General features: G+C 55.1%; 1 protein-coding gene across 1 annotated transcript in view; it reads left to right on the forward strand.

Annotated features, from left to right (window-relative positions):
* The window catches only part of AFAP1L2 (actin filament associated protein 1-like 2), a 38305-nt gene extending 19570 nt beyond the window's left edge, over window positions 1-18735 (forward strand). The window contains exons 7-20 of the mRNA XM_012663877.1: window positions 1160-1365; window positions 2488-2667; window positions 5388-5477; window positions 7022-7106; window positions 7644-7748; window positions 10072-10283; window positions 12203-12348; window positions 13134-13245; window positions 13905-14150; window positions 14238-14409; window positions 14689-14844; window positions 17128-17309; window positions 17413-17535; window positions 18457-18735. Coding sequence (XP_012519331.1) covers window positions 1160-1365; window positions 2488-2667; window positions 5388-5477; window positions 7022-7106; window positions 7644-7748; window positions 10072-10283; window positions 12203-12348; window positions 13134-13245; window positions 13905-14150; window positions 14238-14409; window positions 14689-14844; window positions 17128-17309; window positions 17413-17535; window positions 18457-18483 — 2042 coding nt within the window. The 3' untranslated portion in view covers window positions 18484-18735. The remainder of the gene's footprint in view (window positions 1-1159; window positions 1366-2487; window positions 2668-5387; window positions 5478-7021; window positions 7107-7643; window positions 7749-10071; window positions 10284-12202; window positions 12349-13133; window positions 13246-13904; window positions 14151-14237; window positions 14410-14688; window positions 14845-17127; window positions 17310-17412; window positions 17536-18456) is intronic.
* Window positions 18736-19032: the final 297 nt, after the last annotated feature.

Consider the following 19032-nt stretch of genomic DNA (forward strand, 5'->3'; position numbering starts at 1 on the left):
GGGAGTGGGACAAGGTCTGCTATGTAGAAGTCACAGGGGAATGGCTGTTGGGCCCATTTTCTAACTGTCAGGGCTGCCCAGGAATGGAAGGGAGTGTCAGTGAGCAGGAGGTAGTGAGCTCCCCGTCCGTGGGGAATTCAGGCGAGCATCAAGGTTACAAGAGACAGGGTTCCTGTGCTGAGCGGAGCTTGGACTGAGATCCTGAGGTTCCCTTTTCTCCACGCCTGGCTTTTCAGGGATAGATGAATAGACAGATTTTCTTCACATGGTGTTTGTTGGCCTTGAATAGAGCAGTGGGGCCAGGGAACAGAACAGCCCCTGCAGGGTGGTGGGGGCAGGAACTAGACAGTGAGGCAGGTGGAGTGTGCACCTAATTTGTGCTCTGATAAGTTTTGGGATTCTTTCAAAACAAAAACATGAGGTTGGCTCGTTGCCAGAGATAGAGGAAGGGTTAAGTCAGCACCAGGTAAAAGGAGCTACGTTTGTGCCGGGAGGTGTTCAGTGCAGCAGCGAGGAGAGTCCACTGGGGATTCTGAAAAGGGGCGTGACCAGGAGAGGGTATTTGGGGGTGGGAAGCTGGCCCCTTCCCAGAAAGCATTTCCTGCTGTGGTTTATTTGCCTTTTACTGCTGAGGAGCCAAAGCCCCTTCCCTGGACCCAGGACAGAACCGGACCCAGCCAGGTGTGTGGCTATCAGAGGCTGCCATGTGCACAGCTCAGAGGTGGCTCAGATGGCCTTCCTGGGCCCTTAGAAGGACAGAGTGCCAGGCCTGGAAGAATCCAGAAACATCCCCACCCCACTTGCTTCCTCCTTTCCTTGAGGACACAGGGCCCAGCATGGGGAATGGCCTTCTCAGGGGCAAGCAGTCATCTGTGGGGCAGTGGTGTCTTCCCTGGGGTTCCCATGGAGACCGACATGACAGGATTTGAGGAGGGCATGGGAGAGACTTCTGGTTTTGAGTTATTTGTGTCTTGTGGCCAGAGGCTGTATCCCAGAAGCTTGGCTGAGGGGGTTTGGGGCAGGGCAGCCAGCCCTGGCCTGTGGCTGGTGGCCACCGGGCTGGTTTGAGGGCAGGGATTGTGGCCTGGGTCACTGCTGCTCCTGTCTGCTGCCCACTGCCCTGCCCGGCGGGCCCTGACTGGGCGGGTCTTCCTTGCAGAGGACGGAGAGGCCGTGAGCAGCTCCTACGAGTCCTACGATGAAGAGGACAGCGGCAAGGGCAGGTCGGCCCCCTACCAGTGGCCCTCCCCGGAGGCCAGCATCGAGCTGATGCGCGACGCCCGCATCTGTGCTTTCCTGTGGCGCAAGAAGTGGCTGGGGCAGTGGGCCAAGCAGCTCTGTGTCATCAGGGACACCCGACTGCTGGTCAGTCCACCCACGTTGTGTCCCTCACTTCTCTCCTGGGGGGCAGGGGAAGGGAGACGGGGTGGTGCCTGATGCCAGAGGATTCCAGCCTGTTCGTCTCGGGTTTTAACCTCTCCCTAACCTGAAGCGTGTGCAGGATTCTGTGTGTGGATGAGCGGGCTTTTGTGAACTAGAAAGGTCTAGTGGTTTTCATCAGGCTCTCAAAGGGGGCTGTGATCCCCACCTCTCCCCATCCTATCCCATCCCATCCTCCTTTTTCTGAGAGAGGCACATCTTCTGTCCCCTGGTCCTTCCTCACGGCCCGACCAGCCCAGGCCCTGGCCCCCAGCCTCAATTCTGGCTGCTGCTGTCATCTCTGCAGCACGACGAGCACAGATATCTTCTCAGAAGCTACAATATTTTGAATTACTGATTAAGGCAAGATCATTAAAGGAATCAGAAGATATGACTCTGACAACAATCCTGTCTCCTGCTATTTTAAGTTAAAATTCCCAGTTTTAACTTCTCCTGACTTGAAGTGCCATGGCATTACTAGAAATCCCTTTTCTCCATGGTTACAAGGGGCTCTGCTCTGTGCAAATGTCATTTCAGGTAATCCTGGTAAGTGAGCCTGTAAGGACCCCATTTTACAAACGGGGCACCAAGGGCAAAGCCTTGTCTCCGATAGGGGAAGAACGTCCCTTTCTTTCTTGGCTAACACATCGTCTTCCTAACCACAAGTTAGTCTGTGTGCCCTGGGCATCCTTTACTGAGGAAGCCATGAAGAGAGGCAGAGAGGGGAGAAACGGAGAAAATGTGTTCCGCGTTGGCCACGTGGAAGCTGTCCACGGGGGGCAGATGTTGGGAGCCCATGAGGCCTGGAGCAAGTGAGAGCCATTTGCACAGCAGAGTCCTGGAGTGTCCCTGGCAGAGGCGGGTGAGGAGGAGAGGGGGACGATCTGATGATAAGAACAAGAGTTGCTCACATTCGAGGTTAAGCCTCTGGGCCTGCTTTAGGGCGTCCAGCCTGCTCGTGTCGCTGGGGAGAGCCGGGCTCTCGGCGGGTCCTGCAGTGTCCCGGTGCCCTTTGTGGGACCTGCCTCGGCCTGGCACGGTAGTGGTATCTTTTCGCCTTTCTTCCAGTGCTATAAATCCTCCAAGGACCACAGCCCTCAGCTGGACGTGAACTTGCTGGGCAGCAGTGTCGTGCACAAGGAGAAGCAAGTGCGGAAGAAGGAGCACAAGCTGAAGATCACGCCGATGAACGCCGACGTGATCGTGCTGGGCCTGCAGAGCAGGGACCAGGCTGAGCAGTGGCTCAGGGTGAGGGGACGCCAGGCCGCTCAGGGGCGCTCCTGGAGTTGTGGCTGCCGCTTTTCCAAAGGGATGGATGACGTGGTCCAGGGCGGAGGGTTAAGGGCTTCCCGCATCCTACGGGGGAGCGATCCGTCATGGAAATGGGTTGCAGCCTCTGCTGCGGGGTCTGATGCCTTCCCCAGCCTGGACTTGGGCTGTAGCTGAAATCCATTTACCTCGTCACCTCTAGCGGCATCAGCAGCCTCCTTATTAAGGAGGAATAGATGTCACTGCCGTTTGTTACGTGTTTACCATGGACCAAGGGCTTTTAGCAAATCGAATCCACCTGACCACACTGGGGTAGCTGGGCAATGTTAGTGTCCCCATTTTACAGGAGTGGAGATTAAGGCTCAGAGGGTGGAGGTGACCGATCAGTAATGAATGTGCCTGACCTGTGCTGGGCACTGCACACAAGTCCTCGCAGCCACCTTGTGGCATAGGTGTTGTCCCAGTGTACGGATGTGGTGCCTGGCGAGTGAGTGGCAGTTCTGGGTCTCAGAGCTGGGGCTGCCTGACCACGGTGCTGCGCCGTCTGCCAGCACCAGTGCCTGTGCTCAGTTCTGTGCGTGGTCACCCACGGTGCAGTGATGATGATGGGGGGCCTGCCTGCCCCACGTTAAAGATGAGCCTCACAGATCCCCATGTGGCGTTCCTGAGAGAGCTAACAAGCTCTGAAAGACCAAGCCTGGGCAGTTAAGAGCCAGGGCTCTGGGTTCAAATCCTGGCTTCACCTCTTTTTAGATGAGTGATCTGGGAATGGTTCCTTTAATGCACACAAAGTACTTAGCATTGTGCCTGGTATATACTGAGTGCTCCACGAAACTCAGATAGTACAGATGAGACCACTGTGGCCCAGAGAGAGTGAGCAGCTTGTCCTGGGCTGCAGAGCTGACTAGGGTCCAGGGCTCTGGGCTGCTGGTTTGGTTTTTAACTCTCTTCTCTTGCCTCAGTCTCCTGTGTCTGTGCCAACCCCCCCGTCCTCACCCACTGTGCACACACACTTGCATACACACGTGTGCACACATTTGCATGTATATGTACATATGCAACGCATGTACACATTTGCATACATATATGCACACGCAACACACACCTGCCTCTCGTGCTCCGTTCCCAGCGCTGTTCCTCGGACTGCTCAGACCCACCTGTCCTTCCCCTAACGCCCCAGCCTCCCTCCCCAAACACTCAACACCCTCTTCCTGAGCCCCCGTAGCCTCTGCTGGTGGTTTCAAAGACAAGAACGCTTTCAGAGGGACAGCCTCTCTGTGTCCAGCTTTCACAGAGAGGCCCTTTTCCGCCTGGTCAGACGAGCACAGGGGAGGACTCGGCTGCAAGCGCCTGCTCCGAGAAGCCGCCGCTCTTGCAGTCTGCTGGGTCTGGGCAGCCTGCTCAGTGGGCTCACCGCCTAGTTGCACGGGGCTTGTCAAACCTCCCTGCCTGCCTTCGCCTCTGTGTCCCAATTCTGCATAGTCCTGCATCTGTGCCCAGAGGGAGACAGGTGTATGGTAGTAAATGACAGGTGCTGACTGTGGGGCAAGGGTCCCAGGAAAGGAAGGCACAGGCAGGTCTTCTCCGGGGAAGCAGAAAGCCCCACACCCTTGGGCCTGAGCTCCTGGCTCAGTGGTGCTTCCCCTGGATAGGGACATCCTTGTATTTAGGCTCAAGCTAATAGGGACAGCAATGGATGTGCCTGCCCTGTGCTGGGCACTCTTTGCAGGAGTCCTCACAGCTGCCCTGTGGCATAGGCGTTGTCCCAGCTTACAGATGCGGTGACTGAGGCTTAGGCCGACGGCCACACCACCGATGTGCCGACTCCAGCATCTGTGCCCTTCCCGTGACATGATGTTGCATATTCAGAGTGGACCGTGGTCCTGACCTGGAGCCAACTGAAGAAGGGAGAAATGCCTGAAGTTTCCCCTTCCCCATAGCTTTTCCTCCTCTGTTCTTTGGCTCTTGTGATGTCAAACCCATTTTCACAAACTGCTCTAGGCAGAGACTGAAAAAGGAGGATCTCTGACGTTACTCTTGCTAATTCTGCACCTTCACGGGGCTTCTGGCGCGGCTGTGTGTCTGCGGGTGCCCCGGGAATTCCCACTGCTCCCTTTCTGCCTTGCCCCAGCCCAGGCCCGGGCCAGTTAACAGGCTCCTCCCTGGAGGAGCGTGGCTGGAGGGTGGCAGGCAGTTCTGGGGAGCCAGGTGTCAGTTCCCGGCAGTCTGCAGGCCCCCCAGGCAGCACGGAGGCTCTGCAGAGGGTCACACAGCCCCTGAAAAGCCAGGGGACCATCGAGCGAGTGCAGTTGCTCATCACACCCGCAAGAGAACAGCACCCCGGCCCCGCATGGCGGCAGGAAGGGGGCCCGCGCAGCCAATGGGGGACTGCTCTGGGCATCTTCGGGCTTTGCTGCAAAGGCCCTTCTCCTGCCCCAAACCCACGGGGGCCTGCAGGAAGGGGCCTAAGCAACAAGCCCTCCCCACGCAAGCCTGCCCCCAGCTGTGTCCAGGCCACATGCAGGCCAGGGGCTGAAGTGGGGGTGGGTTTCTGTTCCTTGGAAATAGAACATCTTCTCTCCCACCTCCGCCCGCCCTTCCCTGACCCGGACGGGCTCCGACTTCGGTCTGGCTTGCAGTGCAGCCCAGAGGGCCTCACGGGGACCTTGGCCTCTGCTCACAGCTGTCCTCTCACGCAGGTCATCCAGGAGGTGAGCGGCCTGCCGTCCGAAGGAGCGTCGGAGGGAAACCAGTACACCCCCGATGCCCAGCGCCTTAACTGTCAGAAAGTAAGCTCCCACCCTGCCTGGGGGGAGGGTCCGCTTCCGTGTTTTTCTTTAAAAGTGTAAAACTGGGAGCTTTGTTTTTGTATCTCAGCCCAATTAATAAGAAACATACAATGCTTGGATAAGCGCAGTAACTTTAGCTTGGCAGGAAAACAGATGAAATGAATACAGACCTAAAATATCTTCTCGCTGGAGAGGGAAGCTTTATTGGAACGAAAGCACCTTTGGCTGCATTGTCAGGCAGGAAGATTTGGTTCATGAGGCTCTTCCTTCCCCTCCCCTGTAGGGCCTCTGGGGGCGGGGGGCAACTGTCTCAATGCTGACCCCAACCAAAGGGCTCTAGTGCTCATCTGCATGGAGCTTTGACCTTAAGAGTCAAGGTCAAGGAAGTTGGGCTGGGTGCTGGCCAAGGGGAGGATCGTCACCTGTGGGGTCATGTGTCATGTCCCTGAGGATCTGCAGATAAGTACCCTGAAGCCTGGGCGTGCCAGAGCAGCAAGAGGGTCTCATCCGGAGGTCCCCACCCCTGGCAGGGAGGAAAGCAAGAGGGACGCAGAGGGCTTGAGCAGGGAGGAGGTCGTTTGTTCTCCAGGAGGGCATGGACCATCCCACGTGGAGAAGTAGCCATCACCCTTCCCGAAGAACTTAAGAAGAGCTGATGCTTTCATCGTCTCATTCATTCTTTGGCCACTGACAAGAATAGAAAAGTTGGAGTGAATTTGGGTTTTCTTCACGTTGGGGTGTGAAACAAGAGCTCCCCTGAAAGACTCAGTGCGCAGTGCCTCCCTGGCCAGGGACTGCCGCCCCTAGACCCTGTCTGAGGCTGGCCCTGTTGCTTGGGAGCTGGTCAGCTCGTTTCTAGAGGTCTGGAGTAGGCACTTCTCTAGAAGAGGCTCGACTGGAACATCCCGAATGCTGCACATTCTAGCAGCAGCGGCGGCTACGCTTTTCTAGGGATTAGCTCTAGTCTCCAAGACCACTGTGACTACACACTGGGACATCATCCCTGTGTGACACACATAGAGTGAGGCTCAGAGGGGCTCAGTGAACTCGGACACCGGCTGCAGAATGCTCCCTGCGGGGGTGCAGACCGCCAGCTCTTCTCTGAAGCCGGAGGTGTTGCTAGTGCTGCCAGCTCTTAAAGACTGTGCTCCCCTCCCGGGATGGGTGGTTCCCACTTGACAGTCGACTTCATTAGGGATGCAGGCTCTAGGGCCACCCCTGGCTGTCTGTCTGCCCCTCCCACTGGCTGCGGGCCATGGTCGCATCAGGTAGAGCAGCCTTCAGAGAGCTTGTGAAGAAGGATGGGGAAGGTGCTCTGGGCCGGGGCAGGGGACCTCAGGCCTGGAGGGTGAGGGCAGGGGTTCCACAGAGCCCCAGATGGAAGCTGGGCCGATGTCCTACCTGCTGTTTGGGTGGCTCTTGGGGGTTTGGTCAGGGACCTCTGGGCTATACCTAAGAGCCATCTATTACTTCCCCTAAACTTGTAGTCCCTGTGGTAACTCTTCCCAGCCAGCAATCCCCACCCATTCTTCTCTTGTCCACAGCCCGATATAGCTGAGAAGTACCTGTCAGCCTCAGAGTATGGGAGCTCCACGGATGGCCACCCAGAGGTCCCAGAAACCAAAGACGGTAACCGCACCATGGCTCTCCCTGTCACAGCCAGGGAGGGAGGTGGCGTTCCCGGGTGAGAGATTTGGATGTCTGGCTCAACCCTGATGGGTTTGAGCAGCTGATTCTACCTCAGCCTCCAGTGAATAAAGTACTTGGAAATACGACAGCTGATAGATCCAGGGAAAAGGGAGAGATGGCCAAATCGAAGTGAAGTTTCATGAAATTCCGGGGATAGCATATTCTCCCATCTCTTCTTCTTCACCTATCCTATTTCAAATCCCTTTGAGCCAGTACAGTCCGTAAAGAGTCTCTGTGGTTACATATTCTGTAGGAAGTCTGTGTACCCCTCTTGAGTGTGCGGCTTTGGAGACTCCTGACTCTGGCCTGAGGACCCTGGTTTGGGGAGCAGACTGTGTGCGCACACACATGTGCATGTATGTGTGTAGGAGGAGGAATAGGTGCATGTCAGGGGGTGGGTTTGCTATTTTTTCCACCTCTTGTGGGCATGTGGGTGGACAGTGTGCAGTACCAGCTCTTTCTCTCTCATCTTGACAGTCAAGAAGAAATGTTCAGCTGGCCTCAAACTGAGCCACCTAATGAACCTGGGGAGGAAGAAGTCCACCTCGCTGGAGCCTCCAGAGAGGTCCCTCGAGACGTCCAGTAAGAATCTCAGCCACCCCGGGGGCCAGAGGGCTCGTTCACTGGGCCGGAGCCGGTCTCCAGGGAGGCGAGCGCGGGCCGCACAGGCAGAGCATTTCAGGTCTCGCTTTAAACACCTCTAGGACGGAGGACAGCGCGGAGCCCTCGGGGTCCTGTTTGATTTCACCGCGGGTAGTTCTTTACGCCTAACCAGACTCTTGCTGCAACGTTGGGTCCTTTGTGGGAGTGGAGGGTAACTCACTGGTGTCCTCCTAGTGTTTCTTTTGAAAATGATGTTCACTCAATCTGTATTTATGGAGTACGGTGGGCAGCATGTTAGGAAAAGGGGATCGAACCGAGGGCAGGCACAGCACTGAGATCTCACAGCCCAAGGGAGATGACGGCTCTACACCCGTGAGTGCTTGCTGTGCCATCTTTGTAGCTCTAAGACTCGGGGACAGAAAGAACCTTTCCTGCTCTGTGGTCAGAGGTGGCTTCCTGGACCTGAGTCTTGAAGGATGGGTGGGAGCTGAACAGGCCGGGATGGGACCCGAGGGCCGGAGCATGACCTATATAGGGGACAGGAAGAACCCCATGTTGAGGCACAGAGGTGTAGAGGTGCTGGTAAGCTCTTAGAGGTCGTCTCTATGCCCTCGCTCATACTTGGGGAAACAGGCCAGGAGAGGAGATAGGCAATTCCCTGGGAAATGTCCTCGGGTGAGGAGCTCATTGCTGCCACCCCCACCACCCGGGGCCTAAAGGCCATTACTGTTCACCTTCAGGCATTTTCTTCTTCCTCATGGAGCCCATGTCCCATCCCTGGGCTCTTTTCCTGAGTTCCAGTTAAGTTCTCTTGTTCTCTGAGGCTGCCAGAGAGGCCGGGGTGGGATGGGCAGGCAGCAGAAAAGGCCTGATCTTTGGAGCCTCCTGCTCTCTGGCCAGGGCGCTGGGCAGTGGCTGGCTCCACCGGCCCCTGCAGCCTTGGAGGACAGGACATTTGGCACAGAAGCCTGGTCCCAGTGAGTCGCTGTCACGGAGACGTGGCTGGGAGTCTGCTCAGCAGCTCAGAATGCTCCCGTCCCCTGGGATGGGGGAAGGGTGAGAGAACACAGTGACTCTCCTTCCCGGGACTTGGGGTGCTCACGGTCTGAGCTCCCACCTCTGTGGACCCCTTTGGTCCAGAGGATTGTGATGGGCGTGTGTGGCATCTGCCCAGATAGGCCAGAGTTCCTTGGTCCTGGTCTCTAATTCTTCCACTTTGCACCTGTGATGTGATGTTAATGTGGCTGGGAGATATGCTTGATCCCCACCATGTGTCCAGCTGGGCTGGGCAGGAAGGTGGCAGTGCACTTTCACCCTGTGGCCTGGGTCAGGACAGCTTCCAGTCTTAGGATGGAGAAAGTACCCACGTTGTAAGCCAGTGCCCCTGGGAAGGCAAGCAGCGCAGAGAGTGGGCAGCCCACACACAGTGTGCAGAGGGGCCCGAAGCCTGGATTTTACTCATCTTTGTAGCCCAGGGATAATGCCGTGCTTGGTGTGAGATGTGAGCTCAGTAAGTGTTCCTCCAACAGGGCAGGGAGGCTTGTCTTCTCCTTGGGAACAACAGAGGATGGCATGGTGTATGCACCCTGATGCTGGCAGCCTTTGCAGGCCACAGAGAAACAGGGAGACCATGGGGAAGAGGCCAGAGGGCCGCAGACCCTGGGCCCTGGAGAGGAACGGCACCGTTCCTGCCCTCAAGGAGAGCACTGTGTCCGGCTGGGGAGGCCAGCATGGAAGCAGAGTCCCACTGCATCAGGCTTCCAGTGTTGGCACAGGAGGCAGAGCCAGGAGTCAGGACCCAGCCAGGGCAGGTCCTTGAGCGGCTGCATCTGGGAGGGGGGGAGGAGTTGGGCACTTCAGGCTGAGTCTGGAGGGCCCAGCAGTGGGAAGGCTGCAGAGGCAACAGGATTGAACCTGCAGCAAGGAGAGACTCGGGCTGGGCAAGCAGAGGCAGGAGGGGGAGCCTCTGTCCTGTGCACGTGCCAGGCCTGGTCTGACGGAGGACACAGCTCACTTCCCCCTGGACATACGTCTGCCCCAAACCAGGCAGCATGCTGCCACCTTCAAAGGGCCTAGCTGCTGACACTATGGGGGATAAAGGTACTATGAGATTTACAGCCTCCGTGATACATGAAAGGCATGCCCGGTTCTGACGCTGAGATTCCAGGGCAGACTCTCAGGAGGCCCAGAAGTGATGCCAGCCTTGGACACCCTGCGGCACCCATGGTCTCCTGCCAGCGTATCCCCTCCGGCGGGTGCATCCCCTCCAGCGTCCCCTCCACACCTGCATCTCCTCCCGCAGGTTACCTGAACGTGCTGGTGAACAGCCAGTGGAAGTCTCGCTGGTGCTCCGTCAGGGACAGTCACCTGCACTTCTACCAGGACCGGAACCGGAGCAAGGTGGCCCAGCAGCCCCTCAGCCTGCTGGGCTGTGAGGTGGTCCCGGACCCGAGCCCTGACCACCTCTATTCCTTCCGCATCCTCCACAAGGGCGAGGAGCTGGCCAAGCTCGAGGTACCGCGGCCTGCGGGGCGGCAACAGGGCAGCCAGGGTGTGGCGGTCACAGCTATTTTGCTGCCAGTCTCCAGGACTGTAATCCTACCAAGGGAGAATCAATGTCACCGCACGTTATTTTTACTTCCTTTGCCTGAGATTGTTCGCATTTTTTAAAATTTCCATTCCTTTTCTGACCTCAGGGTGGTTGTGTTATAGGAGCGGGACAATGAGCTACTTCCTGCACTTAGGGCAGAAAGAGTATTTATAGCTCCCGGAGCCGCTGGAAAAGCAACCAGGGATTCAAAGTGGGTGCCGTTTGGTGTGTGTGTCACCAGCTGGGAGAGCCTCTGGGCCCAGTGCACAAAAATGACGACTGTTAGGGCTTATCTGGGGAAGAATTAGCTTTGTGATACAATTACATTCCTCCCACTCCCCACCCTGTTTGATGTGATGTTACATTTACAAAAATAAGAGGTGACATAATGCCTTGCAGCCTGGGGCAGGCGGAGTCCGGATCCTTTGTATGCACAAAAGCACACACTTGCCCTTAACTCCTGCTAACTTAGCCTTTACCCAGGGTCGTCATCCAAACTTTGCTCCAATACTGCCCTCTGGTGGCTACAGACCCACATCGCAGTTGCTTCCCAGGGACCAGCTTGTGTTCACTCATCCATTCACTGTCTGCCGTAGGCAGGTGTCTCCTCAGGACAATAACACGGTGGACAAGAGAGATATAGCCCCCCTGTCCTCATGGAACTTACATCCTAGTTTGACAGTGCAATGTTATTCAGCTAATTACCCAATTAAGGGAGAGTGATGTGCTCAGAGTTGGGTTTTGAGACACTTCCTCCTGCTACGGGGTGGGGGACAGATGGAAGAAGTGGCAAAATGAGACCTGCTCGGAAGCTGTCACTGCTGCCCAGGGCAGAAGTGTGGCAACCTGAACTAGAGGATGCCCTCGAACAGCTGCATTGAGAAATCAAGTTGAAACCAAGCGGGGAAAAGGAAACCAATGAACTGTCAAATTCCGCTTAATCACTACCTCTCTGATTAGGAGAATGTAGCCACAGAGGGGTAGAGCTATGGGGTATAATGCCAGAGGGGTAGCTGTTTTCCTCGTGCAAACAAACCTGTAGCTTTTATAGAATTACCATTTTTGTCTCAACATAAGGGCAAAAAAAATGTTGACATTTTAATAGAAGTACCCAGTGTACGTATTTGATGAGAATGCATCGTGGGCCAGGCGCAGTGGCTCATGCCTGTAATCTCAGCACTTTGGGAGGCCAGGAGTTCAAGACCAGCTTGAGCAACACAGCGAGACACCATCTCTACAAAAAATAGAAAAATTAGCCAATATTTTTTTTTTTTTGAGATAGGGTCTTTCTCTGTCTCCCAGGCTAGAGTACAGTGGTTTCATAGCTCACCGCAACCTCAAACTCCTGGGCTCAAGTGATCCTGCCTCAGCCTCCCAGGTAGCTGGGACTACAGGTGCGCACCACGATGCCTGGCTAATTTTCCTATTTTTTTTTGTAGAGACGGGGGTCTTGCTGTGTTGCTCAGGCTGGTCTTGAACAATCCCAAAGTGCTAGGATTACAAGCATGAGCCACTGAGCCTGGCCCCCACTTTAATTTTTAATAGAGATCACCTGGTGATAACTAATAATCATTATGGTCTTCTAGAGACACATATATATAAATCACATGTGACACTTGTGGACAAATGTCCACAGCATCATTGAGGCAGCATCAAGATGTCCCTGACAGGAAGTTATTTGGGGTCACTGAGGGACAGAATATGCTGGTGAACAGGAGGGAGCATGGCTCCAGGTTGTCGCAGAGGCCTGTCAAGGTGGGGACTGGGGCGGGGTGTTGTCATGGCCCGGTGGGGAAAGGCTGCACACCCGGGTCTGCTCATGTCTCTCTTGGCCTCCCTGCAGGCCAAGTCTTCCGAGGAAATGGGCCACTGGCTAGGCCTCCTGCTCTCTGAGTCCGGCTCCAAGACAGACCCAGAAGAGTTCACCTATGACTACGTGGATGCCAACAGGATTTCCTGTATCGTGAGTGCGGCCAAAAACTCTCTCTTGTGAGTATCAGAGGGCCTCTGTTCCCAGCCATGCTGCCCCTGGTGGTCAGCCGGAGCAGGATGGCAGCCCAGCGCACAGGGTTCGGCCCTGCTCTGCCCAACAGCAGGAAGATATAGAGCTAAGAGCCAGGAGCTGGGCAGGCCCTCGGCCCCAGGGGTGGCTGCAGTGTCCTGGGCTCTCCAGCTCCTTTAGGACAGAGTTGTCACCTTTCCTGGCCTTCTACTTGTCCTTCCTGTCAATTTGGCACTTCCCATGACCTCTCACCGGGTCCCCAGCACACCCTGGAAGAAGCAGGGCAGGGGTGGGACTTCTGCTTTCTAGAAGAGTGAGCTGGGGCCCTGGGAGACATGTTCCCAGGCCAGGGGACACAGCAGTACCGGAGGGAGCCGGCCAGGCCACTGAAATGGAATCTGCCACCTTATGCACAAATTGGGCCACCTCTGGTCTGTGCTGCCCCAAGTGTATCGCAAAGGCGAAATGGGAAGGATTTTTCTTGTCGGTGTTGGAGGGAGATCCTAGAAGGGAGGAGTCGGGGGAGAAGATGGCAAAGGAGCCTAAGAGGAGGGCGATGGGGCAGGGCAGTTTGTTTTCCTGGGAGAAAAATCTGGAACCGAGAGTTCCAGGAAGAAGGCACTGGGAGACGAGGGAGGAGATGCCCCCAGATATGCAGCAGGTAGGGGTCGGTCCCCAGATCTCTGCAGCATCACCCGTCGTCGTGAGGCCGGTGCCTCCGCCTCGCTGTCCCGCGTGCTTCATGCGTGCCGTGTCTCGCCGTGTCTTCCAGACTCATGCAGAGAAAGTTCTCAGAGCCCAACACTTACATCGACGGCCTGCCCAGCCAGGACCGCCAGGAGGAGCTCTACGACGATGTGGAGCTGTCGGAGCTGACGGTGGCGGTAAGGACACGGCCAGATGGTGGCCTCAGGCCGTCCTGTCCACCCCCACCCCTGCCAAACCTCGGTGCCTGGACCCCGGAGATCGCTAGATTGTTCCTAAGAAGAGTGGGTTCCGAGTCACCTACCGGGCGGGCCATCGGCGCAGATGCCTAGGTGCAACAGGGCTGTCTTTCACATGGGACGCCACGCACGTGCCTGGCTTGGGGACTTATCTAGATAGAACAGCTGGTTAACTGCCCTGGTCAGTGCTAGGTGTGGGGGGTGTGGTGTCGGGATTGGGAACAGTGACACCATTAGCCTTTGAGGTCCAAACTGATAGTTGAGGTGCAATGACCATACTGATGGCAGGTTCCACGTGCTGGACGTTGAACTCTGCTGAGCTAAGGGCTTCGGGTAGATTAGCTCCTTCAATGTCAGCCACTCTATGGGAAGGTACTGCTGTTTCCTCTTTACAGATGATGAAATAAGGTCCAGGGAAGTTAAGTATTATGTCCTGGGTCACCCACCTCTTGAGTGGCATATCCAGGACCCAACAGGTGGCTCCCCCAGGAGGGAGAGAGCTCTCTGGGGACTCCAACACCGGTGGGGCCAGGAGCTGGTGCCCTTCCACAGCCAAAGGACTGGAGGTAGTGGTGCCTGCCCCCCACTCTCTCCTGCAGGCGGAGCCCGCTGAGGAAGCCACCCCTGCTGCAGACGCCCCAGGCGAGAGTGAGCCCGACCGAGTGTACCTGGACCTCACGCCTGTCAAGTCCTTTCTGCACGGACCCGGCGGTGCTCAGGCCCAGGGCTCTTCCCCGCCGGCGCCCCACCCGGACGGTCTGCCCGAGGCCGTCCCTGCAGACCCAGGCCCAGGCCCCACTCCAGATGAGCCCTGCTTGAAGTCTCCAGAGACCCCGGGGGAACAGGTACAGGCCGTCCCCCAGCACATGAGCAGGACCACCTTCCCGTGCCCCTCCGGCTGGCTGAGTCACGTGTGCTTTCTCCCAAAGCAGAGGCAGCTGGACAGCCCGGAGCCCCAGGAGGCTTCCCCGAGAAACACCACAGTCAAAATCCAGACTGAACAGCAGAAAATCTCCTTCCCGTCGAGCTGCCCCGACACCGTGGTGGCCACCCCCGCTGGCGCCAGCCCGCCTGTGAAGGACAGGTTGAGGGTGCCCGCTGCAGGTGCTCATGCTAGATAGGAGCTGACCATCTGGGATGTGGTTTGGAGAAGTTGGCCTGATTCCTTTCTTTTTAGATGAGGACACAGAGGTTCAGAGAGGGGGAGGGACTCGCCCAGGGTCACACAGCAAAGAAAGTGTAGGCCCAGTTTCCTTTCTTGTCCCTGCTAGGCTGACCTGGTATCCAGCTTTGATTTTGTGCCAAAGCCCCAGGTTCCGAGCCTGGGGAGAGGGTTGGGGGCGGCCCCTGGCTGACCTGGGCTTCCCCTCTCTGGGTCTGTAGAGATCAAACTCGGCAAGAATCGGACAGAAGCCGAGGTGAAGCGGTACACAGAGGAGAAGGAGAGGCTCGAGAAGAAGAAGGAAGAAATCCGGGGGCACCTGGCTCAGCTCCGGAAAGAGAAACGGGAACTCAAAGAGACCCTGTTGAAATGTACAGGTAAGGGCCTTCCCACTGGCCTGTATGTCAGGGGCACGCGTGGGCACGGGCTGAGGGAAGACTCTGGATCCGTCACCTGCCTTCCTGACCTGAGCGCCTTCCCCTCTCAACGTCTGGCCTAGGCGGGTGCTCCCTGTGGTCTCTCTCCCCTAGTCCTGTCTGGAAGGTTGCTGTCCTGTACAGAGACCCTCTGACGGGATGGCAACAGGAGCAGCGGGTGGTTGAGAAAGCTAGTTCAAGGTGGAGATCTTTAAAAATTATGCTTAGGCCTTAAATGTTTTATTTTCACTTAAATGCATATTCCTTGGCCCATCTTTTGACATAGTGCCACAGCCTGGCACTGCAGATGTTCTGAGCTCTGGGTCAGCTGACCGGAGTCCTAGGCCATCCTTCCTGCATTAACTACACCTGTGATCATCCTTCGTTTCCAGGCTTTCTTTAAAGTGAACAAAAACTTAAGACACTTGCCAAGAAACCTGAGTCCTTTCTAGATCATTGTCCAAATCATCCTCATAGCAACTGGCCTCTTTTAGAGCCTTTCTGAAGCACTTGGCTTAGTTTCCACAGAGTAACTTTGTGGTCATTTAATATTAAAACTGCAGAGTTGCATGAACAAGTGAAATTGGTGGAACAGGCTAGGGGACAAAGTCAGCTGTTTAGCGAAGGAAGGTCTTGAGGGTACAGAGTTGCCCACTGTTTCTTTTTGTTTTTGTTTTTTTTTTTGAGACAGAGTCTCGCTTTGTTGCCCTGGCTAGAGTGAGTGCCGTGGCGTCTAGCTCACAGCAACCTCAAACTCCTGGCCTCAAGCAATCCTTCTGCCTCAGCCTCCCGAGTAGCTGGGACTACAGGCATGTGCCACCATGCCTGGCTAATTTTTTCTCTATATATTTATATTTTTAGTTGTCCAGATCATTTCTTTCTATTTTTTTCGGTAGAGATGGGGTCTCGCTCTTGCTCAGGCTTGTCTCGAACTCCTGACCTTGAGTGATCCACCTGTCTGGGCCTCCCAGAGTGCTAGGATTACAGGCGTGAGCCACCGTGCCCGGCCTGGAGTCGCCCACTGGTTTTTTTTTTAATAACAGCTTTATTGAGACATAATCCAACTGACTCATTTAAAGTGCACAAATCAATTGTTTTTAGTATATTCACAGTTATCCACAATCAATTTTAGAACCCCAAAGAAACCTCGTCACCTGTCAGCAGTCACTCCTCCTTTCCCCCAACCTGCTTTCTGTCTTCGTACGCGAGCACCCTCTGGTTCTGAGGGTTTGGCGGCCTAGGACGTTGCCAGTGCTCAGAGGTATGGGACGGGGAGACAGGAGCTGGGCTTCCTTTCCATCCAGCAAGACTGGAGGGGGGAATGTGAGCTGACAGAGGTGACCAGAGACTCCTCTGTGATAATCCTTGGAAACCCTGGAAGCGTGGAGCCGGGACTATGAGGAAGGAAGGGGAGATTCCCAGCCCTCTCTCTCCTAGGTGGATATTCTAGGTGGGAGAAGACAATTTTCACTATAGCTTATTCTCCTGGCAAATAAGCCCTGTAGATCCTGGGCTAATAAGTCACAGATAAGAAAGTGATCCTCAAGTATTGATACTGACCACTGCATAGAAACTGTATTTTTTTAACTTCAATCCCCAAAATACCAACACATTTTCTCAACTTTTTCTGCGTGAATTTTTCTTTGAGACGATCTTCAGTAGCATCTATGAATTCTTGCACAGTGACTCCTGTTATTGCTTGTCCTCTGACAGATGATTATTTACCATACAGCTTGGAAACAGTACTTAAGTTTTTTGGGTGGTTGACCTGTGCTGGGGACGGTGTGTGGGACACTTTTCACTAGCGGTAGGCCACCGTTCTTGGTGTGCGGTCCCCACTCGAGAACCCCAGGGTTAAGAGGAGAAGCATAAAGCAGGGCAGAGAGATGTGGGAGCCACGTGGGGCAGACAGACCAAGCCTCCCTCATCCTTTTGGGTCATTGTCAAAATAGCAGATAGCAAAATAATCGAGAGAGCCTCTGAGAACCTACCAGAAGGTACTCAGGCCTCAGACTCATGCCCTCCCCGTCCTTGAAGAATTGCTGATGTGGGTCTTGGGCTTCGAGGCTGCCTGCTGCACATAGAAAGGCCCATCCTGGCTCTGGGTATTGGGGCCAGACTTGGGGTCCACATCTCCCTGGGGTCCTTCTCTGGCGGGGTGTGTGCGTAAACCCTGCCTCCACCCAGCAGGGCTCCCTGGCCTTGGCTGAAATGCCGTTCTACGCGGCTGGCTTCTCTCTCCAGACAAGGGGGTCCTGGCCAGCCTGGAGCAGAAGCTGAGGGAGGTAGACGAGGAGTGCCGGGTCGAGGAGAGCAGGCGTGTGGACCTGGAGCTCAACATCGTGGAGGTGAAGGACAACCTGAAGAAGGCTGAGGCAGGGCCTGTGACGCTGGGCACCACTGTGGACACCACCCACCTGGAGAATGTGAGCCCCCGTGTGAGTACGGGGCCTCCTGGATGCTGCCGGGGGAGGTGGGTCAGGTCTCCAGCCCCTTGACTCAGCCTGTGCTCTTCTCCTGTAACCACAGCCTAAAGCTGCCACCCCCACCCCCACCCCGGACTGTACCCCAGTCAACTCTGCAACCACCCTCAAGAACAGGCCTCTCTCAGTCATGGTCACAGGCAAAGGCACCGTCCTCCAGAAGGCCAAGGTAAGTGGTCACGCCCAGCCTCCTGCAGGGCCTGCGGAACCGTCCCTAAGACGGGGGCCCCTCTTCTGACCTGGGCAGCGCTTTGCAGCGTTAGGTGCCAGCTCTGAGTGAGGGCTCAGCTCTCAGCAGGAAGTGGCCGGCTTCACTCTGCCTTTGGCACTGACCAAGGCCCTTGTACTTTCTGGTTGGTCAGTCCCAAAACACTTTCAGGTTCGAGTGTTCTTACCAGTAAGCCTGAGGACGCTGGAGTCCTTGACCTGCCTACCACGCAGTTATCGGTAGATTCCGGGGGACAGCTGCAGCTTGGGGACAGACTGTGACTGAGCAGTTTTCAAATCAAAGTCAGCGACTCCAAAGGGCTTCTACCATTAAAACTAAAACAGATTGAGACAGGCGACGTGGTTTGCCTAAAGTCACCCCGCTGGCTAGTGGCCAAAGGCTCAGCAAGGTGTGAACAAGGAATGCATGCCATGACTGGGTTCCCCCAAGGGCTAGATAAAAAGTGTTATTAATCCTTTACTCATTTACTCATTTGTACGTTAAAGAACATGCCTAGGGCTGCCTTTGTTTTTGGCAAACTCTGCTCTTCATTCCTATCCTGCTTACCTGTAGGAGACGTTGGCAGGTGCCCACACCAATGGCTAACTATTGAATCCATGCAAGCCCCAGAGCTACTGCTCCCATGCAGCCGTGGCAGACATCACTAATCGCTCACAGCACTCTCTGCTATGCCACAGCCTCAAAATCTCTGAATAGATGCTCCAAGCGGCAGTGACCACACAGGGTTTGAAATATATGTCACCTCTATTCCTAACTGCTTCTGTGCTTAAAATATTTTTTTATGTATATAAAGATTGCTACAGAGGATAACTAACCTCACTTTTTTATGGGGGGGGTGTTGGTATTTGAATGGTACCCTAGGAATGGGAGAAGAAAGGAGCAAGTTAGGAAACCAGCTTCAGCGCAAGACTCTCGTGTCAATGCGGACCTTGGTGACAATCCTGTGTCGTTAAAGCAGCAAGTCTGCGAAAGGGTGAGTCTCTTTAGAAGAAAAAGGACTGAGGTACTGTGAATGGAGAGCTTTGGCTAAGAGGAGGCTCTGTCCCTTTTCAGAGCTAAAGGACACAATACAACAAAAAAAGGCGGCTTCTTTGGAGACCTAAGTCTATTGGGTATAAACAAGACATTGTTGTATTTAGGGATAATTCTGTGTTTCTTTTTGGAAGTTTTCATCAATTGCTTTATCAAGATTTTTAAGTAATGGAAACCTTGTGATGTTGTTTAGACATTGGAAGAGAAATCAAAAGGACAGGGCCCTGTCCTGTGGGTCACGTGGCTTTGGTGAGTGGGAAGACCTAAACTCCTGACTGTCATCTCTTAGCAGTGCTGAGGGTTGAACTGCCCTTGCCTTCCAATTTGTTCTCTCCAATATTGGCAGGCCTGACTCGGTCTTCGGTGATTTTTAAATAGCATTGACATCACCTGTGTAAAACCATC

Source organism: Propithecus coquereli, unplaced genomic scaffold, assembly GCF_000956105.1.
Source record: "Propithecus coquereli isolate 6110/MARCELLA unplaced genomic scaffold, Pcoq_1.0 Scaffold84, whole genome shotgun sequence".
In the NCBI taxonomy this organism is placed as follows: Eukaryota; Metazoa; Chordata; class Mammalia; order Primates; family Indriidae; genus Propithecus; species Propithecus coquereli.